Source organism: Hirundo rustica, chromosome 2 (genome assembly GCF_015227805.2).
Source record: "Hirundo rustica isolate bHirRus1 chromosome 2, bHirRus1.pri.v3, whole genome shotgun sequence".
NCBI lineage: Eukaryota > Metazoa > Chordata > Aves > Passeriformes > Hirundinidae > Hirundo > Hirundo rustica.
Genome location: NC_053451.1, coordinates 76,900,370 through 76,927,604, shown reverse-complemented (window position 1 = coordinate 76,927,604; position 27,235 = coordinate 76,900,370). Strand labels below are relative to the sequence as shown.

Sequence of the window (27,235 nt, the reverse complement as noted above, 5' to 3'; positions counted from 1 at the left end):
GAGGGGATGACTTGTTCTCCCTCCTGGGACAGGTGATTTTAAGCCTTTCCAGAGAAGTGTCTGGAGACAGTGTTTACTTTTTAGCCTTCAAACGATCAAAATGGCTTCAATAGTAAGCTCTTAAAAAATCAAGAGACCATTTTGCATGGCTCCAAGTATGCTGTACTTGTGAGAAATGTACCTCACATCCCAGAGGTTTTCTGTTCTCTGCTTTAGACTTTACACAGAGGAAAGCTGACTCCATGGAGTCTGTGTGACATACAGGCTACTCAGAGCCAAAATAGCTGTGAGATGTTCAACCACACTGCAGAGCTGTATGTTTTGCCTTTACATCTCCTCTGCTGCTAATGGCTGAATAGAAAGTGGGTCCTGGGCCTGGAGTTAGGATGTGAGGGAGAGTAATCTTCATCAGGATACTAATCTCTCTTCTATTGCTTAGTACAGCTATCCAGAAACAATAGAATCATAGAATCATGGAGTGGTTTGGGTTGAAAGGGACCTTAAAGATCATCTTGTTCCAACCTTCTGACAGGGATACCTTCCACTAGACCAGGTTGCCCAAACCCTCATCCACCCTGGCCTTGGACACTTCTAGAGACAGGATGTCCACAGCTTCTCTGGGCAACTTTTTCCAGTGTTTCATCACCTTCACAGTGAAGAATTTCTTCTTAACATCCAATCCAAATTTCTCCTCTTTTAATTTAAAACTGTTCCACCCTAGTCCTATCAAAATCTGCCCATGTAAAGAATTGTTCTTCCTCTTTTTCTAAAATAAGAAATAATCCAAGACCTGCTTGAAAAGAGGCATAGTCACCCCAGAGAGCATTTACAGGCATCTGGATGAGAACTGGTATAGCTGTTTCTAGTGTAGTCTTACAAAGTGTTGAACTTCAGAAGGTGAGTGAGAGATGGACTGGTTGGAGTACACAGATCAGCAAAGCCAGGTGTGTGTCAAAGGCTATCCTAAAATCCACACTGTGGAAGGTGGAGCCCTCTGAATCTAGCCAGCTAGAAATGTGGGCACAGTGGGTATGTACCCCACTCTGCAAGGCAGTGGTTGAACCATTGTTAATATATTTATAGCCATTGTTAGTATGAATTATATACTGAGGTGTGTATGTGGCAAGGTGGCACTTTTTCCAAGCAGAAACAATGGACTCAAATGTATATTTCTCCCTTCAAAAGGCAATTTTGGCTACTGCCATGATTTAATCTCAGCTGGCAACTAAGTACCAAGCAGCTGCTCGCTTACTTCACCTCTGCCCTCCTCCTGGTGGGACTGGAGACAAAATTGGGAAAAGGTAAAGCCCATGGTTTGAGATAAGAACAGTTTAATAGGTGAATAATAATAATAATAATAATAATAATAATAATAATGATTATGAAAAGGAAAGAGAGAAATAACACATGAAAGAAATTAGTGATGCACAGTGCAATTGGCCACCACCCATTGACTTATGCCCACTTAATCCATGAACAGTGATCAGCACCTTCCAGCCAGCTCCCCCCAGTTTACATCCTGAGCATGATGTTCTGTGGTACAGAACAGCCCTTTGGCCAGATCAGGTCACCTGTCAATGCACTTTCTCCACTCACTCAGTGCACACATTTAAATCATACTTCTAAGTTTCTTTGGCTTTGCCTCCTTTTTATTTTTTTTTTCTTGACTCATCACTGGGATCCAGCTGCTTAAAAGTTTAGTGTTTCTGCGACAGAATTTACAAGTACCTGAATCCTCTACTGGAATCAGCCCATGGGGATCACTGAGTAAATGCCTTTTTCAAATGGTCTCTGATTTCCCTGAACTTAGTTGGTATTCCTATATACCCACAACACTGCAGGCTCTTTGTATAAAATTAGGTCATAAATAAAGCCTGAAAAAACATCTCTTTAATAGTGACATCATAAAGTTCTGTGGTTATTGCTTCTCAGTGGTTTCAAAATCAAATTTGCTTTCTATATAAATAAAATGGTGTGAGATTTTTAGCTAATTAGCAGCCCTCCCTTGAAACGTGAAAGTCAAGCACTTTATTTCTAACTTTGGGATTATTTCCTGCTCTGAATGAATTGCACTACAGGCACAATAAAGAAACAACTGAGCTAGCTCAAAATGGAACTGGGGGAGTTGGTGCCTGCACACAGCATGTTGATGAAATTTTCCTTATCTGTTCCATTGGCTCCAGCTGGTGCAATGGGCTAACTAACAGACTACCCCCATGAGCAAGGCTGCTGAAGACGATTAGCTGCCTGCAGATGTGTTACACATCACCTGAGACAACTTGGGTGAACTGTAAAATTCAGGTGAGATGCTGATAAAATATTAGATCAGCATCAAAACTGAGCGGGTGTGACTGTGCTCTGGGAGGTGGCCGGTGGCCATTCAGATGTGATATAAGACCTTAAGAATCTCCTGCATGCCTAGCTTGCAATTATAGCCCCAAATAATATAACCACCTTTGCCTGCAAAGGCAAACACCACCACTCCACCTCAATAAAACTTGCCACATACCTTTGTCAGCTCAAGACTGGATTATTATAGTGTACTTTATTTAGAGTGAAATATGGAATTCACTTGAAAAATTGAGTGAGCATGGAATATAACTACAGCCTCACTGCTTACTAAGCTGCATGCTATGCCAAGAATGCATTACACAATGCTTTGGGGTTTGCTGTACTAATATATTAGCAGTGAACCTTTCACCAAGATCTAGTCCAAATTTTATCCATTCTGCTGGAATGAATATTTCTTCTTTTCTGAATTAGCAGCCCTGGATTTGTTGAGGCTTCAGACAGAGAGAACACAGCCTTAATCTCTTGCAAAAGTATTTTCCCTCATTGTCCTGGATTTTCTGGAGATAAAAAATGGCTAGAAAATGACAGAGGGAGAATATGACTCTTTCTAGAAAAGATCTGAAGAGTTTGGCCCTGATGCAAGTGGCAAAAAATCCCTGTATCTGTTTTTACACAGCACTTGGGGCAGGGTTTCCCATGGCCTGAATGTTATTACTGAGGGTAATACTGGGTAATACTGGGATAGCAGATGATAAGATGTTGGGAAAGTTGGGAAAATATGCTGGATTGAGAGGTCAAAAGATAGTTTGACTTTGTGGCCCACCTGCTGTCTTTGGGGAATGGTTCCTGATATCCCTCAAACTAAGTCCGTGCCTTGGAGGGTATTTATTGGTGTGGTCCAAGACTGTGATGGGGAATGAATTAGCCACACAAGCAGAGTGAGTGACCCTTTGTCCAGCCCTTGATCACACCCAGCCTTTTTTGATTCAGTGATCCATCAGTAGACCCATCAGTTCCATATTCAGACAAAGACATAAATCCTCAGTTACATCTCATGATTGTGTGTGTGATGGCTAACCTTTCTTGCAACAGCGGCTGGAAATTTCTACTTTGCTTTTTCCTGCTCTCTCCTCAGTTCTCTTAAGACTTTCCTTTGCAAGATAGTCTCGCTCCTTTTAGGTCTGGCAGATAGTTATTGTTCCCATACACACGACCTTGTATCTGGCTCTATCAAAATATGTTTTATCTTAATGGACTAAAATCATAGGTGATTTAGACCACTCTCTTGGGTTGTCCTATTCTATCAAATATATATTATGGTACCAGCCTGTGCTGCCTGCAAAGCTCATACTGAATTTTACCAACATAAACACTGAATGCTACAAGATCTATAAATGATTTTCTGAGTTCCACAGGAACACATGGTTATATACAAGAACACAGTTGCTTGGTAAAATGGTGATTCCCTCTGTTTGCTGAGATCAGTAAGCCAGCTAGTCAGTCCAGATATTTCTTTTTGAAATTACAGGAAGTGCTTATTCGTCTTGAAAAATCTGTCTCCATTCTTAATGCTTTTAATATATGTTTACTCCATATTCTGTAAAGGAAGATTTAAAAGCAGGAAGAAATGTATCTTGTCACTTAAAATAACAGGGATGCATTACTAAAATAGATTACAGAACTGGTCTTTGTGAAAAACAAGAGCAGACAGAGATGTTCTGAGTTGCAATCTGCAAGCTGTTGCCTTCACAGCATCATTTGCAGTTTGTTTTTTTTTTTTTTTTTTTTTTTTTTTTTTTTTTTTTTTTTTTTTTTGTAGACAGCTGCACAAGATTTTTGCATTTTCTGCAAGACTGCTCTTGAACTGTTAAGTTCTATATAGGGATTCTGACCATGTGAGCAGCTCTATGCTTAAAAGAAGTGGTGTCAAACTGTTGTCATACTTCTTTTTCTGAAGTAATTTCTAGTGGAACAGTAATTTATGGAATATATTTTAATGTCAAATGAGCCTTTGTTAATAACCTTTTTGAGTTGCTAATTTTATATGCTTAATATTGTAATTTTAGTTTCTCTTCCATGTCAATGTTATTTTGATATATGTAACTGAGCTATCTTTTCAGAAATAATTTCATTTTATTTATTATTTTAGCAGCCAAAACTCTTACTAGTCTATCTTACCTTGGGAGAAAATTTTACTCTACTTTCACAAGCTCACCATATATTTACTTTTCTCACTCATTATGTGATGACTGACTGCATGCTTTTCAGTCCTTTTATATAACTGGGCTAAATGAGATTTTTAAAAATCACTAGATATTTGCATTTTTGTCCCCCTGTCATTTTATTTTCTAGTGAATCCTACACTATCCTCACTACAGAGTTAATTTCTGCACTCTCCCGATTTCACTGCATCTGTGCCCTAAGATCTCTGGACACTGCCTTCATCTACAGATGGTTGTTTTGTTGGAGATTTTTTACTTGCTTGTTTGTTTTCTTTTTCTTTTTAATGGAAAAGAAACACAGGGCAGAGAGAGAATCACTGAATCATGAGGGATCCAATAAAACTCTTTACCATTACTAAATTCTGGGGCCTAGCCTGCTAGTTTTTTCTTCACTAAGTTCTGAGTCCCTAGAGACACTGAAGATTGATTGTCCATAGAGATAAAGTGTGAGATCAGTCATGGGAATAGTTTTGTCATGGGCCAGTTTTTTGGCATGGTTTGGGAATTGTTGTAGACTGGGAATCATGCTCAGAAAGAGTTTCCATGAGGCCACCAAGCTTGGTGAGATTTAACACCATGATTGTTCCAAGTTCGCAGCTCATAACATTTCTACTGGGTTCCTCCTGAGTCAGGAACTCTGTGATTCCTTCTCAGACTGTGGGAAGAGCCACCCTGTTGGCAACCTCCATACCATGGACGAGATACCTAAGCTAATTTGCAATTCACACATCAAGCTGGACACATCAAAACCAGGCCCTGCACAATGCATCCTTGGGTGCAGCAGTGCTGTCTAACAGAGAACATCAAGAGCGTGAAGGATGTTCCTCTAGGAGACACAAAAGCTATAAATGAGAAAAACATGACACAGAAAGCCATGTCTTATTTGGAGAGGAACTAATAGGGAAGAGGATGGACAAGGAACACAGTTACATCATGGCAGTCAGAGATCCTTGGGATCACCCCAACCAGGCTCGTTATAGACCGGGTGCCTGGATGGCAGAGACATGTCAATTGAATGAATTAGTCCTGTGGAGAGGCAGGTCAAGAGCTGCAGAATGATGCTAAAATATCTTTATTGCTTCCAGGGCATCAGCTGGCAGCTTCCCATGCTGTGGCATGGTGAGTGGCAGGGTTACACCAGCTCACCCAGAACTGTCTTCTGACTTCTAAGGCTGTGTTACTGCAGAGCACAGAGCTGACCTGTAACATATTTTTACTTGTTAAGTTCAAAATGGGAGGGAAAAGAGCAGTGATATCTCCCTGAGAGATCAGAAACCATTAAAGATTTTGCATAAGGAGAGGAGAAAGATAAAAAAAGGAGTTGAAAGAGATGGCCACTTGCCAATAGGTTACTCATGGACAGTAATAACAAGTGGACCCACAGGGATAAAACAGCAGCTGCAGGATGAAGTCTTGTCACAGAAAGATTCTGCTTTCCTCAGATGAAACCTCAGGCTTCTGCCCCTCTCCTACACAGTTCAGGTCTATTTTTATTTCAATAAAGTATCATGGAAGTGTACAGGAAATTAGCCAGTCTCATTCTTCCCAGCTCTTGGTGTTTTACAGTACAAAGCTCTGTGCAAACTCCCGAGGCACACAACCCTCTCGCTTGTGTTGTTTTCCTCCCCGACATTTGTAAGGCTCTTGATTAGCTGGTGGCCACAGGCTCCCCCAGCCACCATTTGGGAACACTCTCCCTGAAGGATGACACCTGCTTGCCTCCAGAAACTAGGGTCATCCTGGTGTGTTGAGGAAGAAGTTCCTGATGCAGTTTTTATGAATGACTGAGAATTCTGAGGCTCGAGCTCGGAGCCTGCGAATGCAGCATGTTGTGACTGAACACTGACAATTAGATGATGCACAGCTTTGGCCTTAAGTGAGATTTATAGCTAGGGCTGTTCATGATGCAAAGAATCTATCACTGTCAAAAGAAAGAGAGAAAACAGGTTCTGTCCATTTTAAAAAGTTAATTGCAGAGGTTGTTCTCAGAGGAATAGAAGTGCAGGCATGGGATGTTAAAAAATTTCTTTCCTGGGTGCTCAAAACTTCTCTGTTTAGACTGTGAAGTTTTCTGTCTGCAAGTCTGAAAACCTCAGCTTTATGAACATATGTTGTTCTTATATGATATAAATATATCTATGCTTTTATCACATGAAAACATTCAGATAAAGACTTCCCAGATGCTCCCAATGCCTTGGATTTAACCTAATATCTTTCCTAAAAATAATTTTCCAGCCTAGCTGTGATGCATTTCCAATGAACAGCTTGTATAATTCTCTCAATAATGATCTCACAGAAAAAAGAAAAAAAAAGAAAAAAAAAAAAAAATCAGTGTTTATTGATTTAAGTAGACTTCGACTTAATTATATAGGAGGGGACACATTGAATATGCCTTTTCTTTGGAAAAAAATGTCCAAGAGGTGACACACTTTCTAACTTGCAATAAATGTCATTTACCTATAACAGTTCACTTTTTGCCCAATTCAAGTGTAATTTACTCGCCAAATTCCCCAATTTTTAGACAATGGTTTTGAACAAAAATGTATTTGAACTGGTTTGAATGTAAATGTTTTGTGTGTGAGAAAATATACACATGTGGTAAAATGAAGTACAGTTGGATTTAATCATAGTACTTTTAGTAATCTTAGTCCTTTTACCTTGACACATCACTTATGCCAGTCAGGAAATCTAGATAAAGTTCTACTAAAATGGAAATACCAGCAGTGCTTTTCTTCCATGACAGGTGACATGGAAAAGAAATGTTTTCTATTTAAAATATGATTTGCACCATTTTCCTTTTGCACAAATCAGCTAAGGTTTGTAAATGAGAAACAACTTGAATTTTATTTTAACCAGATTCACAATCCATGGAAAAGTTACTGCCATGTAGCAGTGTAAGAAATCAACCAAATTCCGTGTCAGCCTGCTGCTCATACACAGAGAGCTCCCTGTGCAAACATACTCCAGTAAGTGAAGGCTAGTCACAGTGTGAAATCCAGAAGCATCATGAGCTGGCAGCTGAGAAGCCTTTTGCTTCAGAAAGACAATAACAAGAAAATGTTGCTGAATTTCTTGAGGTGTGTGGTGAATAACAGCACACAGTGCTTCTTTTCTTGGGGGAATATGAGTGGATTCAGAGTTGTCTTGCCCCAGCAGAGAGATAATTGCTATAATTCATTAGAGAGGCTAATTTCAATTTTTCATTACTGGAGCAAAACTTTATAAACTGTGTTGAATGGAATGGGAGCTTTTATTTCCTGAAGCTGCATATGTAATCATTTTAATTCAAACAACCAGTCATACCAGCCTATGCTGGTCATTACATCTCCTGTCTTCCTGTCATTTTGTAGTTTAATTTCTCCATCAACTCATGCCTAGTTTTACATGCTCTTTCAATTTCTCTGTCTTGAGGCATACAGCAAAGCAAACTTATTGGTGGTGGTTGGTTTGCACAGTTTCTACAGTTGTTTTCAGAACAGACCAGCCAACATATAACATTAATCTTACATTATTCATGTTTCAGCTGTGCAAAGAGAATATTTTCACACTGAGAATGACTTTAAACTCTGTCCTATTTTAAGACAAACCTATTTATTTTGCTCATGCCTCTGCCACATTTGCTGATCAAAGCCACTTACATCTAAATAAGTTTTGTTTCTTACAGATGCTTTGCCTGTCTTTTTTTATTCTCCAGTACAACTGCTCTTGAAGCTGAATTTATAACTCAGCTACTTTATGCATGACTTCATCCTGTGATGGAAAAGGCAAAGGGTTAGAACTCCACTGTAGGTTCAAGAGGAAAGCAAATCTGCGTCAAAAGAGTTACCAAAAAAACAAAAAAACAAACAAAAAAACCCCAAAAAACCCAGACCAAAAAACTACCCCAACAAAAAAACCCAACCCACTAATAAAATCCCTGAAGGAGCCTACAGGTTAAATCATTAAAATCCAGGGGAACTTTACCATTCTGACTACAACTTTTTTAAGAATTGGCTTACAATATGCAAGCAGATAATCTGAAAAACAGTAGAAATAGAGAAGAACCAGAGAGGCGCGAAGTAACATAACAATCAATGGACTCTCAGATTGCTCTCTGAGCAATCCTGCAGTTGGTCTCTAAATAGGAGCGACATTCTCCAGGACTCTTGATTGGACTATGCAGACCCACAGATGTGTTTCAGCTTCTGCACTGCTATGCACCAAAGCAAAGAGATACCCAATGATGATTTTTTAAAGCAGCACTTTAAAGAACCACCCCAAAACCAGAGTACTTAATGTTTCTGAACATTTGAAATCTGTAAAATATAGCTGCAATTCAACTTAAATCTCAGATAGCAGACTACATTGGAAGCTTGCTTTACTTCATTAATTTGCTTATTTGTTTCTGGTCCTAACCAAACCCAGATAAACAGGAAACAAAAAAGAATTATCTTCCTTACTCATATCCCCTGCCTGTTTTTTAAAGAAAATGTGGTTTGATAGCCGAAGGTCAGGGTGGTTGGGATCTGAATTAATATCTGACTCGAGTTCTTGGTGCTAAAGCTGTATTTTCATACAACTCTTAGATAATAGACCCTTCTTCTTGTCAGGAATCCTAAAAAGAATTGTATTCATAAAAATAAATAAGAAAAAAATTATTTTTTCAATGCACAAAATGGTTTAATTCAATGAGGTGTGGGAGAGAAGACAGAATCACTTTTCATTTTATCTGAACTGGATTACCCATCCTCCTTTTATGCTCTTATGCTTCTTGGGTTCAATTATTTTCAGAAGATAAAACTTGTCTCACATCATCCCACAGATGGCTTCCAGCCCTTTAAGAAATGTACTATGCAAGCCAAATCTCTGTGATGTTTACACTTCCTTTCAAGGTGGTTTTAGCAATTTTATCTCATTTATTTTCCTACTTAGGAAAACCTGGCAAAATATCAAAGGGAAAATATGCAGATGAGTGCTCTTCATGGAAACTAGATGGATACTTAGTACCTTCCCAAGCCAGGCTAACATAGGGTTTTCAGATTAGCTTGTTGAAATTCAAATTCGTCTGAAGCCTGTAGATCCTTTCAGGGCTAGTACCTCTCCTGATGAAGAGTGAAGTTATCTCAAGCTGTCTTCAACTGCACCCCAAAGGCTAAAAGCTGGTGACTGTGCTGGTGAAAAGCACTGCTTGACTATTCTTCTATACTGATAAGCCTACTCAAGGCTCATGATTTTGACATTCCTCCCATGAATTTGAAATACAGCGTAACAGCTTGCTGCCCTGCTAGCAGCCAGCATAGTGTGCTCCACACTTAAAATTGTGGGATATGTTTACCAGGCTGCAGTGATTATGCTGCCATCCCTTACAATATAGACCAGCAAGTGCAGGGCACTAAGCATCGTCTTGTGCTGCCCATACCGTCACGGCCTTTCATACCTGAAGCCTACAGGCAAATTAAAAGTTCTGTGTACAGGGGAAAAGTAAAAACTGCTTTCCCTCTTTGGCTGCTGGGAATCAGAGAAGAGAACATACTCTCTGTTTCCGGGCAAAGGTCTCAAGAGTTTTAGTGTTTCCTGAACCTGCACCTGAGCATACAGACAATTCCTAGAACTGAAATTCCTGGCTGTCTTGAACCTTTTGGACTGCATGTTCACACATGGAGAAACAGGCTTCTCCCTAGTGTCCCACTCCTCTCTCCAGTGCACCCTTAGTGGAAAATGCAGCACCTTTCTCTGTTGTCATAGTACACAAAACAAGTTTTGATCCCCACAGTGGCCCATGAAAATCATATTGCTTTTCTCCTTCACAAATGACTCCCCAGGCATAGACAGGTACTGTAAAAGACAAACAGGTAGGTTCCTTCAGGTTATAAATGATAGCATATGAAAGACAACTAGGACAATTTGATTTTCTTTTGCTGGGCTCACCCCTGGAAGACTGAGTGGACAAAAAAAATACCTGTGACTAAGTAAATATAATAGTAGTCATATAAGGGATGGAGCAAACCATATGGAATATCAGAACCTTATTTAATTCTGAACCAGAATAATATCTGAATATTATGAATAGAGATTTAAAACACTTCTTGCTGTGCCTCATAACCCCATTTTCCTCTGTAATTCCTTTATACCAACATATTATCCCTAGGATTTCTATCTGACAGACCCTTGCACCCTTGCCCTATCTATCTCTAGCTGGACATCAATCTGACTTTTAATAACTGCTTAAAGATCCATAGTTTGGAGTCTTTGCTCCATCTGGTTTCTGATAACAGGCAAAGCTTGATTAACTTATCCTTAGATAAGTTACTATGGCAACTTCCACCACTGCAGCAAGAATGGAGCATTCACAGGTATGTTCTTATCATTGCTATTTTCCCCCAACTATGCAATTTAATCCATTAAAACCAAATGATGAATTGTGCAAATGAAGTCTGAGCCTTGCTGGAAATTAGTCGTTGGTCTGGATTATAGTGGGAGTATTACTTTCTTTGTTAGAAAACACTTCAGCAAACCAACAGCTAGAGGAGTAAGGTCTCAAAATCAGGTAACATTGCATTCAGAAGTACAATAAATCCTAAAGAGAACCTTAATGTTGGTCCTGTTATGTGTCACTACTAATAGCGGAAAAGGGCAAAATATTCCCAGTTCATTTAGGAAATTGCTACCTGGATAAGTGCAAAACAAATTTGGAGGTTCTAAGCATCAGACTTCAAATGGAGAAAAAAATATTTAATCATGCATCTAAACTCAGCTGTGTGATCACCATGCAGCATCAGAGCCTTTCCTGAAAGCTTGATAAATTAACTAGCATTTGTTGGAGAGCTTCCAGAGTGTGTGTGGGTTCTCTTCTGGATGCAAAGTTCAGTAACCGGCTTGTGTCCTTAGCATCCACTGAGTACCTCCAGAGTGTGGCTCATATCCTGTAGTGAGAGTCTGGCTTTGGTCACCCTGGTCTAGAAGGCCAGAGTTAAATTTTGTGTGGTTATAAGACAGAAATATCTTGCTCAGATCTTCCTTTTTACAATGATGCCCTTCTAATCTCTGTTTCCTCTCTGATGAAGTGAATGGCAGAGAGCAGAGAGAGTGTTATAGCATGGGAATGAGTGGCCTTGAAGTGATTATGGTGCCTTTGCCATGGGGACACATTAAGGAACAAATGACATTGAAGAATATGTCCCTATATATCACTAACTATTTTCTAGATTTCTGAAAGCATGTTTGCCAGCCGTATTATTTCACATTTTAGCACAGAAATAAATCAACATTACATCCTGTGGAAAATAGGATTTCTTAAAAGTACTTCCACAACTAGCTTGAGAATTCCAGGGGTTTTGTCCCAGAACATTACCAAGTCAATTTTCAGCTAGTCACATTCCCAAGTGAACTGCATGTTTTACAGGCAGTACTTTTTCTCCAATCCATCTTTCCCCCATATGTCTATATCTGGCTGATTTCATGATAGAAGAGATTTTTAAGGGATTTGATTTTGCCACATTGATTTTTATCAAGCAATGAGTGACTTGATAAAAGTATAATGAATCGAGGCCTCTCCCTGCAGGCAGAAAAGGGCTGAGTTATCCATTTTCCATCTAACAATGAAGGTCTTTACCTAGGAGAACTAAAGTTGGACTGGGAATAAGAATCTGGATGGGATTGGTACAGGAGCTATCCTATTTTCTTCCCCAACTATGGAAGCATTATAATCTGGGAGACGTAGGCTGCAGATAAATACAGTCATGGTTTTCCAATCCCACCACTTCATGTGAAAATGCTCTGTACCCAACAAAGAGGAGGATATACCCAGTCTCTGGGAGTCTTGCACCCTGGACAGTATTCCACCTCTACTGCTCTGCACTTGGAGGTGTAATCTGAATTGCCTGAACTATGTGACAAGGTGAAGATGATGTAAATTTTCTCCTCTTTCTCTTGTGAGGCAAATAGGTTACTACCAAGATTTCATTATCTTGGGTATTATGAATATCAGGTATTATGAATATCATACTTCACAGAAACAGCTGACTTGTTTTCCTGGATCACTCCATTCCCATAGTGCAAATGAATGCTTAGAAAAGCATACAGATGCAATGAGCAGTGGCTGGGAATTCTGCATCTTCTACTCCAGAATAAAAGGTCAAAGAGCTCATTAAGGTGTTGAAGAGAGGAACAGAGTTTTAATACATGTTCAATGCCAAGCACAGTGTGACCCCTTGTTGTCAAACCAAGTCAAGTAGAAATACCATCAAGGTGTATGATAATAATATCCTGGTCTATCCAGACCATGAACTCCAGAAAGAAGTCTTTGTGAATGAAATTCATCTCACATGGTATCAGTGTTTCTGTCTGAGCTACAAACTCTTCTTCTGCAGACAACAGTGAGAACCAGGAACTGAAGAGTACACGTGCCACTTAATCCAACAGGGATTTGTAAAGTAGCTCAGATCAACTGTGCTCTGAAAAGCGTCTATTTCTCTCGGCTGACCCCAAAGGATACATTATCTGTCTGGCTCTGGGGTTAGATTCCCCCATTTGGTCAACTGGATTTTGTCTGAATGAGGGAATAACAGTTAAAAAGATTTTTATGTACAAATTACTTCTAATATCATAAATGTTCCCTGATTATTTAAGCCCATTAGCATTCATTGTGAAAAGGAAGTTTTGCACAGGTTCATTTATTATGCAGTGATTTTTTTCCTCTAAATGACAGATACATTTTTCAGCAGAAGAAATACTTTACACAAATTCCTGTTATTTCTCCATGTAGATCACACTTTAATATAGGAACACTGTAGGTACGTTATATTAAAAACACAATGCACTTTAAGCAATTAGCTTTTTACTTTACTTTTTCTAGCAGTTACTTAGGTAACACAGTTATTATTATATACTGGATATTTTTATGGCCTTGAATGTTTGAAGAGAAAACCAACTTTCATTCTGGTCTGTTTTCTTTTGGGCTCCTATATGGTATTTATGCTGTCCAAATATATAATATAAAAGGAAAATTCTCAGCACTTTAAAGCAAAGGCAATTCTCTTAGGGACTGTTAAGAGCTGGTGGAGTACCAGCAGTGTGGTTTGCTGTTCATAAAAATGAACATCTATGTCAGCTGTCCATCAGGATCCAGCAGTGCATTAGTGAATTTAAATCTATCAGTGTGGGTGTTGACAGGTCAGCTGGGTGTCTAAGAGTCCACCTCAAACAGTGGAGACATGGAGTGAGGCTTGGCTGCCTGCAGAGAGATATCCACTGCCTCTGGAAACCTTCTCTCTCTTCCAGAACAGTTGTCAAATCGGTGCTGCACCATACCTGAGACTCTCATGTGAAGTGTCTCTCTGGAAAGGCTGTGACCTCTTAGTCAGTGGCATCTAGACAGTTATTCGTTTTGCCAGCTGTCCCATTTTGGTCTAATTTGAGATCTTATGAGTAGGTCCTGGCTCCCTTATTCAGTATAGATGCAAATGAATTTAATACCATGTTGGAGTCCTCTAGAGCATCCAGAAGAAAGATGGAAGAACTTCTGTAAGGCCTTTATCACATATTTTAGCTCTTTGCAGATGCCTAGGTAGTTCAGGGCATGACACTTACGACACTTTTGTGTTTCAGCAAATGATTTCTGTCTGTTACTGACCCCCTTGACTAGCTCTCCACTGCTACCATGGAAAGTTAACAAATCCAGCTCCACAGAGCACCTGTATTAGAGACACTGAATCAGACAGAGTGAATTCCATTTATTTTGTACGAGAAATAACATTTACATGACATACATTCAGTACAGAAGCAGCAAGACTCAAGAAAACCAACAAAGTCATGTACAAAATGGTAATTTATGATTGTTGCCACCTGATCACAAAGCCACCGGAACATGTTGAAATTTTGAGCTCTACTCAGTCCTCAGTTGACTACATCTAAGTCCTATTGTCTTAGTCACTTTCACTTTGGTAGGCCTGTTTGGAGAGAAGTCAGGTATTGACTGCTCAGAAGGAGTTAGATTACAGCTTCTAGCCCACTGTAACCTAAATATCTTGTCAAGCCTAGAGTTCTTTGTAGCTGACAGAGAAACATTGGCACTTCCACTTCATGCAATCTCTGGCAGATATCTGCATTAGACTGGGAATTACCCTCTGAAAATGCCTGTTTTCTTAACCGGCTGTGCAAGGAGCCCATGCTACTCAGTCCTAATACTATAGGCAGAGTTCTCTGTTACCGTGTACCTCAGTACTCAGCAGTGTCCAGAGCGGGATCTGTTGAAGTGTCTTGCAGGTATTGTCTCATTTCCATGTTGACTAAACATCTGAACTGATAATATGCTAGCTACTCATTTTGCCCTAATGTGGACCTGAGAGGTTGCTAGGGTCTACACCCAGAACCTAGGATCCAGAGAATGCTGTTGGGTTTGATTAGAGATGCACAGTCTTTACTTGTCCTCTGTTAATGATGGATACAATTTGATGTGATGAATCCATGCTTTTCCCTTCCCCAGTATTATTAATCTTCTTGGCTTTCTCATCAAACATCTCTAACTAGTGACTCAAGATTTACTGTTTACATGCAGCTCCTCATTATAGAAGCACCCTGTATTGCTATCCCAAAAACCTAGATTGATACCTTGATATGATTGAGGGATAGCAAAGATTGAAGGATGATAAGAACCAAAAAAAAAAATACAAGAAATCTTTCCAAATGTAAAATATTTGGTTTTTACTAAAGAAGGGTTACAGAAGGGTCACCATTTGTAATGAAGATAAACCTTTTTATTCCTTGTATTTTACCTCTTTTTAGCCACTGTAATACACATAAAAGTCCATAAAGTGCCGTTTTCTGTCTATTACAATGAAAGAAAAGCTTATGAGATGTTAAGTTTGGGAAATCAGTTTCAGTCTACTGTAACCTACTATTTGTATAACTGGAGTCCAGCACTGCACACTCCTGTTACAAGTTCACAATATATCCATGTGCTGCAGTTTAAATCTGCAAAGGCTGGAGAAAACTAATTGCCACTAAAGCATAAAACATGTTTTTCTTTGGAGAGTGAGAGTCACTATTTGCAACTAATTTAGAAATTACCAGAGTTTTAATTTCTTTCTTGGCATCTATACTTGTACACAACAGACTTTGTCATGGTAAGACATTTTATATTCTGTAGTCACTTGCACAAAAAAAACCCCTCTAATTCTGTAGTAGTAGATGAACAGATAATATATCACAAACCCATTTTTTATGAAAACTTAGAACTTGTTGGCTGCACTCATCTTAACAATGCAAGAATTCATCATAGTGTGACACCTTCCAGGCAGCGTAACACCTAACAGTCATCACTGTTACTGTCATATTACTTGGAAGCATCTAAATGAGTGTGGTTTATGCACTGCAAGTAGTGACCCAAGCCCTGCCACTAATTTTTAAACCATATTTTTTTTCTAATATGATATCAAAACATTAAATGCAAAAGATGTATATATAGTTACTATCTTTATCATGAGCAAGAACATAAAGAATTGACTTTTTCTTGTGCACAGGCACATGAAATGAAATGTGATCTATCTTCCAGCTGAAAGAGCAGTGCAAATGTATTTCCTGCTTAGATTAATTTTCAAGAGGCTGGTAACATAAACTTTCTGTATATTGGAAAAAACCTCTAGTCTTTATTGAGCAGAAGCTAAAATATCAAATGGAGGGAAGTAGATTGTAATCCAGATTTACAAGGTGAAATTTCCATTGAATAGAAGATGTGCAGCTTTCAAATTAACAAATTGCATTTCAGTCTAGCTATCCTTCTAGGTACCTGAGGATACTATGGCAATGAGTATGATTAGGAGTATGATAAGAACTATGTATCAATATAACTTATAGACCAAAATCTCCTTTGTGCACATCTGATTCATTGAGCTTAGCTCCAATGCCAAGAATTATCAGATTCTATCCATTCTCGAGGGGAGAAGGGGGTAATTCAGATTTTCGTCTTCTCTAAATGAGTATTTAAAGCAAGCTCTGGAGGTGCTATCTCCATCTATTCGTAAAGCAAAGGAGTGATAGCTCAGACTTTGATTGCAACACCAGAAACATGAAAAGTTAAGAAATAAATCCCACTTCACATTTATCTGGTTTGATAGGGCACAGATGTGCAAACTTTAGCCTAAGTATCTTTTCTTTACCCTAACATCCAAGTTCAGCAATCACATAATTTTTCTATGTACACCAAGCAAAGACCCATGACTGTGCCATTTCATCTCACTGTTTGCCAAAAGTCTGGTGATTAGGAGTGGATTCTATCTACAGGTTTTGTATTTCCCACCCCTCTAACAGTGATCCACAGTACCATTTACACCCCTAAGACCTTCCTGGAAATGAGATGATGACTCTCAGTGGGTCTTCACACCCATTAGGTGAAGGAAGTTCTACTAGTATTAAAGAGTCCACTTTAGAAGATGATCAAGCAGGCACCCTGTTCCATGAGACATCACTCTTCAGACGAGGCAGAAACTGAATTTGTGCATTTTCTTTGACAACTAATTAATGTAAAGATCTGTGGCTCCTGTCACTGTTGGGAGATGGCCTTTCCTTGCCCATGCTAGTCAGGGTTTGAGCAGCAGGCAGACCCATTCCACCTGAAGACAGAGGCAACCACTGTAACAAAGCTCTGTCTTAGCAACCACCTCACGCGCATTCGGAATGCAATGCATCAGATACAGCAGCATGCACAACCATTCACCTGGGGGATGGAATAATATCACCATTTTTAAAAACAGGGCTCTGTCAGGTCTCCCAGGAGTGTTCTGACAGCTGCCATCATCCATCCACCTTTGCCACCGGGAACTGGTATTAACCATGAGGGAAAAAATGATCGGACAGACTTAAACTTTGATATTACTGTGAGACTGAGACTAAACAAAACTTGATACTAAGCAAACACTTATTTTTGGAGAACCAATCAAAGCCTAAATATAACACCAAATGGTCACAATGAATGTGGTAAAATATACTTTTTCATTTTGCATATTGCATCCAAACAGCTAATTAGAAACAGGACTCTGTCTAAACATGCAAAACGTAAAACTGGGGGAGTTTCCCGTTTTCCTACATTTCAGGAATCATTTGCTGATTAACATCACGCAGGGTTATCAAATCTAACAGCACAGCATCTAAGGGTTTTGGGGTAGTAGCCTGTGGAAAGCCAGTGAGCTTATAAAACACTAGTGTAAGCCTGTCATCTTCAGACTTAAGAGCCTGACCCAAAACTCTGGAGTTATGATATATTTTACCGGCTCATTGTTTGTATCTTAACCTATAGCCTCAGTATGCAGAAGATGTTTGAAAATTAATCTGAGAACATTAAACCCTCTAAGACTTAGACCTTCTGCATTTTATTCTGGGGTCTCTTGGGGAAAAAAATCTTGATGATAAACATCCTGTCCCAGGAAAATTTTGCTATCATGGCATATATATAACAGTCCAAGATTGTGGACCAAATGGAGTCTAAAAAAACTGAAATGAAAACTTCACTTTTAGGAGTGCACTGATTGTCTGAATGTCTGAATACAGTCCTGTTACTTTTAGTCTTTTATAGCAAAAATGCAATGCAGAATATATTTTTTAAGTAATATTTTCTATTTCATGTAGTTTTGGAGCACTTGGAAAGAAGTTGCTCACAACTGATTCGTCAGGTTACCATCACATTTTTTCACTGTAACAAAAGACATAGCACAGTGGAGTAAAAAAATTGAAAAGAGACTTAAAGTACATTGGAATTTATTCCTAAAATGGGTACTTCAGGGTATTTTCCTCATGGAAATTGAGACTCTATCCACTTTTACTTTAAGGAAATCAGAAGGGACATTAAAAGAACATTTCCCCACAAAGTTTGACGCAGTATATTCCCCTCCCCAAGGTAAAGAGCATAAAAGGTGTTCTTTCTCAGACAGGGTGCATACTCAGCCACTAATCTATGCAGCCACTGTACTGTGTGTGAATGCAAATCACCCATGAATGCCACGGCCAATTTCTCAGTTGCCTGTCTCTATAGTATGCATGTGCATTTTGTATTATATGTTTACTGGTGCATCAGATCCCCGTTGAAAAATCAAGAAAACTTCCATGTCCTCCCAAAAGAAAATGTGGAATTATTTTATACACATCCAGCCAGGTCAGGCTGCAATATGTTCTCAGGAGAAATTCCAGCTGAATTAAGATGGCACTGCTGTACAGTGATGTGGTGGATACAGAGGTACTCAGGGCAGCTCAAATACAGGAAGCAGCATGGCTGTATCAGCATGGTGCTCTCTGTAGACTAATTAGTCCTGCTAAGAAGCTGGACTATTAAGTCCATGCTAAATGCAAATCTGTGCAGTGTTCCTGCCTTCCCCTTGGGTTGTGCTGAATGAGCTCTGCTGAGGAAGGCTTTTCTGTCTGGAACCAGGGACCTCTAACAGCCGCAAAAACTTATGAAGTTGTAAAGCATAAGGAGATTGGCCAGCAAGACAGGTGCAGTTTTAAGGAGAGAGCCCGGGAAGGCCTGGGAGCTCATTTCCATTGCTCCAGGCACAGCACTCAGAGCTGAATGCTACTGCAGTGTCTGCATTGCTCCACATGCCCTTGTGGGGTTTGAGACTATGGGGATGCTTACACCAGTTTTTAGTTCACTGTAGGACTACATAGCTCCTTTCTGGGGATGAGGCATCAGTCTTGAGGTGAGAGAAAATACTGGAAGGCAATAGCAGCTCTGGGCACTTGGCAAAAAGAAATTAGAATGCAAAGTTACAGAAAAAGTTGCTAGTATTTTAGCCTACAGGACACACACATACAAAGTAAAGATGGTGAAGATGAAACTTAAACGAGTGTTTTGTCCAGCATTATACAAAGACAAATGGGAATGAAGTGAAGAATAAGAATACCAAAGCTTACACCATGTTGCATTGTCCTCCAGATAGTCCTCTGAGAAGCAAGAGGGAAACAGATTCAGGGAACAGAAAAACAAAACAAAACAAAACAAAACAAAATAAACCACAGGTTATACCAAACAGGTAACCACAGAGAAGATAACGAATCTTTATAAGCAGTTGATTTTAAATGAGAAACTTTAGATCATGCTCTACAGAAGCAGGTGTGCTCGGTGGTTAAAACTATTAATTTTTTTACAATATTTAAGTTTACTGGTCTTCAGGTATATTTGCTAGATGCCTGGACTGTCACTTCTTTGTAGAAGGATATGGAAAGATTTCTCTGAGTTGTTCCAATGTATACTTTAGGATGAGATGAACTATGCTTTAGAAATATGTGATCTTAAATCTTGACCCATGCTTAGACAACTGAACAAAAGCCTTTATTTCTCTCTGTTAACAGTGAAAGTGATAGTCATCTGGACTCAAATCAAGGCAGCGGGTTCTAGGGATCTGCACTATGGATTTCTATGCTGAATCAGAAAAGTCCTCATTTTTGCTACTGTTACAGTCAGTATAAAGTGAAATCAGTTACCTAAATGTAGGCAGAGCAAGTGAATTTAGCAGCTCTGAGATATTCCATCTTACTTGCAACCAGATCTCCTGCAACCTCGCTTTCACCTTGGACATCTTGAAGAGCCCGGGCATCTCGAACAGCATTGGGTGACTATATTTATGTACCCGAATTTCACAAGGTGCAACCTGCAGAGAGAACAGGTGGGGCTCCGTCCTGTTCTCCCACTTGGATGCCTCATAGTGAACATCCTCTAGGGTTTTCTATCCGAACTTCAGCTGCCAGTCCAGGGGAGCATATGCATCTTGAGCTACTGCTCTATCTTCCATCTCAGTTAGATGACTTAAATACGCCAAGGCATTTCAGTCTCGTCTCTCTACATGTGGATACTCCAACTGAGTCTTTATTTCCCAGTCTTTGAGAGATGTCTGTGACAGATGAGGTGAATCACTCTTCAAAGATGTGCATCTCTCTTCATTGACTTCAGAAAGCGCCTGACTTTTGGGCCAAGTGCTGTGAAGATGTCATTGAATTGTCTGAGCATAAGTATATTAAGTTGCTTGATCTTCTGAAGTGTATTCAAGCCAGCTCCCCTCTGCTGCTCCAGAAGTGTCCTGGTCTCCTCTAGTCCTTTGCTGGTCCTTTATTTCATATACCCTAGGATGTCTCAGATGCTTTTCATCCATGCTTAGACAAGTCTCTCAAGTGCTACATAACTTCCTAAATATATCAGATACTTTAAAACCACATAAATCACAGCTTTGGGGGAAATTTAAATTTTTCCACATTTCTAATAATTAATTTTGATCTATTTCCTATTTGTTAAGACTTACTTGTTACAGCTACAGCAATAACACAGAGAAATCACTCCCTCCTTTTGAAATGGAATAGCTGGATTAATCACATAAGCTCAGGCAAGGATGAAGGAGCACTTTCTCAGATGGGTTCAGTACCTGGTGATTTCAGCGCAGGCTTCTTATGAGGGTGGCTTTGTGCAACACATCTGATAAAATATGGCCAACTGAATTAATCCTGTAAGTGGGGAATATGAGCAGGACCAAAACAGAATTCGTTCAGATGTGCTGCATGTTTGTATAACATTGAGATGCAGAGGAAATATTTTTCTAAACTTGTTTTTTCTGCTGTCAAAGACAGATAAAAGCAGAATGGTTTGCCACTTCTTTTGAGCTTTTTGTAACTGTGTGTTTGGACTTCGTGGTGACAGTTTAAAGGCAAGGGGTCTGACAGTGTTTCATGAACACAAACTCCAGAGTAGACTTCTAAAAGCATTAATATAACACTGAACAGTCTTCTGAATCACAAGAAAAGGCTTGTTTCTTATATCTGTAATAATCAAAATGGAATTTATGTGTTTGAAAACATCAGCAAAATACTAATATTGCAGTGTATTTATATAAAGTAAGCAACAGAAAATGATTGGTGTGTAGACAGGAAAACTGCTGTACATGGGGTCCTCTTTATATCCTGTTAACAATGCAAGGGTAAGGAGTATGCAAATGAAGCTGGTTCTCCAAGCTCTGGCTATAGTTAATGAAGAGAGATACATCACTCAGGGAATGATTCAGCACATGGAAAGCTGAGGTTATAACACAGGTTAAACACTGTTTCTGTGAGGCAGGAGCGAAGCGTTTGAATCCTTCTGGATAAAATTACCCAAGATGGTGTGAGATGCAGGCAGTGACCTTTCCCAAGAGCTGCTAAGGGATTATGGCTCTGAAATAAGGCCGTCTGCTCTAATCCACATAAACTACCTTACCTAGCTCCACTGAGATCAGCAACCACCCCTGAATTGAGAGATGGTTAGTCCCAGCCCAGAAGGAGACAACACATTCATAACTGCCATTTGAAGATGGATTTGATACCAACACTCATCATTAACAGACCATAAATAGTAATTATTTTAAATACCATCAGCAGGAACAGGAAATAGGAATTTAATTTGAACATTTTAACATTAACAGCAGCAATACTAAACTCCTTGTTGTTTTCCTGAAATAATGCATGAACATAATTAGTTAAACCATGTGGAGATAAGTTCCCCTTTTAAAGTCTAGAAGTTATAAAGAATTATCTGCATTGACATATTTCATTAGTTTCAGTCTTTAAAGGCTGGCAGCACTGGACACATCTCTGCTTTGTTCAGTGTGCTGCTCAGTATTTTGCAAGTTACTATTTTAAAAAGGATATTAATATGTTCAGAAGTATTCTTCTTATGTCAATATGTAATGTATCTTAAACTTTCCTTTTTCATTACAAAAATGCTTGAACTTTTCTTACATCATCAGACTAATCCAAACTGAGCCATGATTCCAGCCCCTTCCTTTTAATGCTCTTCCTCCCATTTCAGCTGTTTACAACCTTTAGATTTGACAAAGCATGATTGAAACCTAAAGCCTTTGGTGACCTTTCACTTCACCTTGACCAATTCTATGTTAAGATCCAGGCCTCTGCTCTGAGAAATGCAGAAGGACTGGTTCTCTGAATCTAAAGTAAAAGGGTAAAATTAAGATTACATCAAATATAAGATTGAGTATTGCTAGTCAGATTTTTAGCCTGAGGTGTTGCACTGCACTATGATCCTGCTGTGGTACCTCCATCTACAATGGAGGTAAGCATCTTCTCTGCCTCTCCTTTTAGGATAACCAGGCTGCACTCTTTCCAGAAGTGCAGAGAACTAACAGATGTTGCTTTTTGCTGCAGGGTGATCCCACGTCTTGACTAGAAATGCCATGTTATTTTTCTATTGGGATGCCATGAAAATTGATAGAATAGAGTATACAGAGTACATCATAGACAGAAGTGATTGGAAAGACTGGACACTGTGAAAAACTACTATAACCATTACATGAATTTGATGAATGATGGCATCAAGAAGATACCTGGGTCCTCACCTGCACTGGTATATTTGGGTATTCTCTTTGGCAAGACAGCCCAGTGCTCTGCAAGTGTGCAGCAATTAGCTGAGGGCATGTGATACAGCCTTTTTAAAATCAGAATCTCTTCAGCTTTGCTCATCCGTTTTACCTACAGATGATTGCTGGGATGGTACTAACAGCTGTAGCAGTTACCCCTCTATAAATATATAGATGTATAAATAGCAGGAACACTGAAGTCTGAAATCCGATGATTGGTTGTAATAAAAATAATCTTATGTTGAAGGTTTTTTGTTTGTTTGTTTGTTTGTTTGTTTTTTGTTTTTGTTTTTTTTCCTCCAAATGATTGAATAAGTAAAGCAAGATTAAGGATCACTGAAGTTCTAGCAGATTAAAGTCAATTGTTGAGATGGATGGAAATAAAGCAGTGGTAATTTTATAATTAAGTAAAGAAGTGAAACAAATCGAGGTACCTTTGCAAGAGTGTTAGTTAAAGAACTAGGTGATAAAAATGGCCTTAATACATAACTTTTTCCATAAAATAAAAAAAATATAAAATAGTGTTGCAGAACACTTTTGATATATAATTTATACTGCAAAGTACCTGCAAAGGCTTATGTGGTTTTTGGCCCCCAGGAAAGAGTTTATTCTCTTCAAACAAGTCTGATAGGTAAAAACTGAGCCATACTGCTCTCCTACAGTGAAATTCTATACCGCTCCCAATGGAGAAAAAAAGTTTTACTAAATGTGGGAACAGCTGGCAAAGAAACTATAAAGAGTGATTATAAAATTATTAAATCACCTTCTAGTATATAGCCAAGCCTTTTGTACTGATTTGAAAATGGAATAAATTTTGCCTTACCAGCCTATCCAAACTTGTGCCAGCAGCAGTTGTAGGTCGCTCCTCTGGGTTGTATGGTCTAAACCGGGTATTGAAGTTTTCAGGGACAGAACGGGAAGATCTCAGGGCAGGTGCTGGTTTAGGTTGGCCACATCCTTGGAAAACCTGAAAAAGACATTCTTGGTTATATGTTGGTTTGATGAAAATCATATAAAAAGGAAAGCTGGTGTTTTGTAGCCTCTCGCCTCTTTATTCTTTCTTTTGTATACTTGAAACAGGATTTGATTGACATTTTTGTACTAGTAAATTGAGTGCTTGGCCTGCATTAAAACTCAGGTTAATAAGCATTATAAATTACTTGGTGAAGGTATGGAAACATACAGATACCTTAAAATCCCCTTAATTTAAAAAGGTGATTATTATGAGAAATTAACATCTGAAAGCACCTTAACTGCTGTCTTTCCAGGAAGAAAAATGCAGAAAAGGATGACCTTTGTGGCAGGACATAGTTGACAACTGTTTTCACTTTTGTTAAAATGTGGTAGTTACCCAGAATCACAGGTCATCCATAATCCCCACCTACAGCTCCTCCTACCTTGAAATTTTATTTGTAGTCTTAGAGAAAAGGTCAATGATGAAATATCCTTGTAACTGGATAACTTATTCCCTAACAATCTCTCTCTAGAAGAGGGGTGAGGCACTGGGCAACAGTGATAATTATTTTCTGCTACTGTGTTTGTTTTCTGGGTATAGAAAATAATGTTCGGGGTTATGAAATTTTTCATGTACTTCCATTTGGAAAAAAAGTTTCAGTATTGCGTATCTGGTAGGTACTAAAGGACACAGAGGACACTTCTGACTACAGGATATCAAGCATATTTCCCAGAGGCATTTTTGCACAAGCTGCACATCCTAAAAGAGGTAGAAAATCCACAAAGTTAAAATTTTCAAGTGCTTTCATGAAGCAGAATCCTGGTGTTTGCCTTCATACCATCTTTTTCAGTTTTAGAACTACCCTTCTGGTTTTGTGACCATTGTATTTTGTTTCAACATTTTGCCTCCATTCAAAAGAAAATAAAATTAAATGCCAGAATTTAAGATGTACAAAACCCTAATGCTGTATATAGACCGCTTGAATGAGCTTTGTGGGGATGAAAACATTGCAGATGCTGTGGTTTGACTGTAGGACAAAATTACTCCTGTTTGTGTGGCTATGCTGGTTTCTGTGGCGAGATTTTGGTACCAGGGGTGCTCCAGGGGTGGTTTCTGTGAGAAGCTGCTGGCAGCTTCCCCTATGACCGGAAGAGCCAACGCCAGCCAGCTCCAGGACAGACATTCTGCTGGCCAAGGCTGCGCCAATCAAAAATGATAGTAATGCCTCTCTGATAACATAGTCAAGAAGGAAAAAAAGTCATTTTGTAGATGTAATTGTGGCCAGAGAAGAGCAGGGTGAGAACACGTGACAGGAACAGCTCTGCAGACACCAAGGTGAGTGCAGAAGGAAGGGCAGGAGCTGCTCCAGGTGCCAGAGCTGAGGTTCCCCTGCAGTCTGTGGCGCAGATCGTGGTCAGGCAGCTGCGTCCCCGCAGCCCATGGAGGATCACAGGGATGCAGAGGTCCACCCTCAGCCCATGGAGGACACCCACACCAGGGCAGGTGGGTGTCTGAGAGGAGGCTGTGACCCCGTGGGAGGCCTGTGCTGGAGCAGGGTCCTGGCAGGGACCTGCAGACCCGTGCAGAGAGGAGCCCACTCTGGAGCAGGTTTCCTGCTAAGACTGGGGACCCTGTGGGGGACCCACACTGGAGCAGGTGGTGCCTGAAAGACTGCACCCCATGGAAGAGTGACCCAAGTCCATGGTGCAACTTCTGTTTCTCTCAGGGAACATTAAATTGGCTCTCAGTTAGGTTTCCCGATGTTAATTTAGAGGCCCCAAATGATACAAAATTTGCTGAAAGAAGCTGATTCATAGTAAATACATGTCCAGTCATCAGGTCTGCTCTGACTCAAAGTCCAGCAAGTCAGCTGTTGTATGGCCATTGGGATTTTTAATTTATGAGTGGAATACTGTTTGGTCTGGTTTGAGAATATTTATCTGTTTTAAGAGTTTCAAGCCTCCCTAGTCCTGAGGACTATTGGACAATAAACTAATTTAATCAACCAAGAAAAATTATTTTAGCTTATAAAGCTCTAAACCCTTCATCAGGAAAGGATCTTATTTTTCCTCTGTGAAAAAAATTCTACTAAAATTAATATTCAAGATTTGTACATGATTGTGTAGGATACTCTACAATTTAAAGGGTGAAATCTGTATGTTAAGAGCATGAACTATGCTTACAAAGTTTACTTAAGTTTCTTCTAGCTTAAGATAAGTTATGCACTGAAAACATGCTTGCTTATTTAGATATCTATGCAATCCCATTTACTCAATTAAGCAACTGTGTATTTGCCTACAAAGTAGGCGACAATTATCCAAAACAGACAACTAGATTCTCAGGAGAAAGGAAAGTGAGGGCATGTCTCCTTAAATGTCCCAGTGTGTGATCGTTAAGCTACTTGTATGACCATGTGCAGCTGCGAGTCTACATAATTTATATTTCATCTTTCTTATGGTGCACTGAAAAAACCCAACAGAGCATTTGTGGCATTTATCTTCGTATAAATAGTTGCAGCAAGTGGTTTTATACAAACTTACGCACAGTCAGACAATAATAGAGATAGAAACTAGACAATAATATTTACATCACAGAAAAAGAAATACTTGCTTTTTAAATGACCTAACAGAAATGCAGTAAGGATACAATATTAAGTAACTGAACTTTGAGTGCCAGAGAGACAGTTTTTAATTTGCATTTTGGTATGAAGTGACAGAGCACAGAATGTAAAGATGATAACTGATATTAACAAATACTTCCTAAGAAGAAGCACGTGAATACTTTCTTTACAATACTACCAGAGGTATAGAACAATTTCTAGAAAAATATTCAGGTGTTTCATTACACATCTTGTGAATTAGTAGCATAAACCCACTCTCTAAAAAATTGTATTTTAGATATAATTCATGCAGTCCATTTCATCAAAATTTAGAGAAGGAATTCCATTGGAAATTAAGAGAGCTAAATTTAGTTGTCATCGTTATATGTGTCTACATTTAAGCTATACATCTAAGATAGAGAAGATCAAAAACTTCCTTCTGTTTCTCTCTCATCAGCATCTACAGTAGTTTGGGATGTTCTGGGATATGTGAGACACCTGTTAAGATTTTATAACACAAAACCAGTCCCCAATGAACTGCAGTTAAAGCTCAAATGGACCAAATCTCTATGGTCAGGGGTATGAGCCAAGCCATGAGAACAAGTCAACAGAGCCAGTGAAGAATTAAATCTCTTGAGCCAACTAAATGGAAGTATCTACTTCAGGGCTAGGATGCAAATACTGTAGAAAAAAGAGCCCTTTTCCCAGGAGAATTTGAAGTTTTGCATTTTTACAGAAGACATAGTTTGCTCTCTGTGAAGCCTTGGGTCATGCTGCTATTTAGCCATGTGTTAGTGCTCAGTGC

The 27,235-nt window shown here is 39.2% G+C and overlaps 1 protein-coding gene across 1 annotated transcript in view; it reads right to left on the bottom strand.

The window, feature by feature from the left end:
* GPC6 (glypican 6) overlaps positions 1–27,235 on the bottom strand; it is a 752,072-nt gene that overhangs the window by 36,934 nt on the left and 687,903 nt on the right. Inside the window, exons 7-8 of the mRNA XM_040055264.1 lie at positions 23,700–23,843; positions 19,395–19,424 (exon numbers count right to left, since the gene is read on the bottom strand). Coding sequence (XP_039911198.1) covers positions 19,395–19,424; positions 23,700–23,843 — 174 coding nt within the window. The remainder of the gene's footprint in view (positions 1–19,394; positions 19,425–23,699; positions 23,844–27,235) is intronic.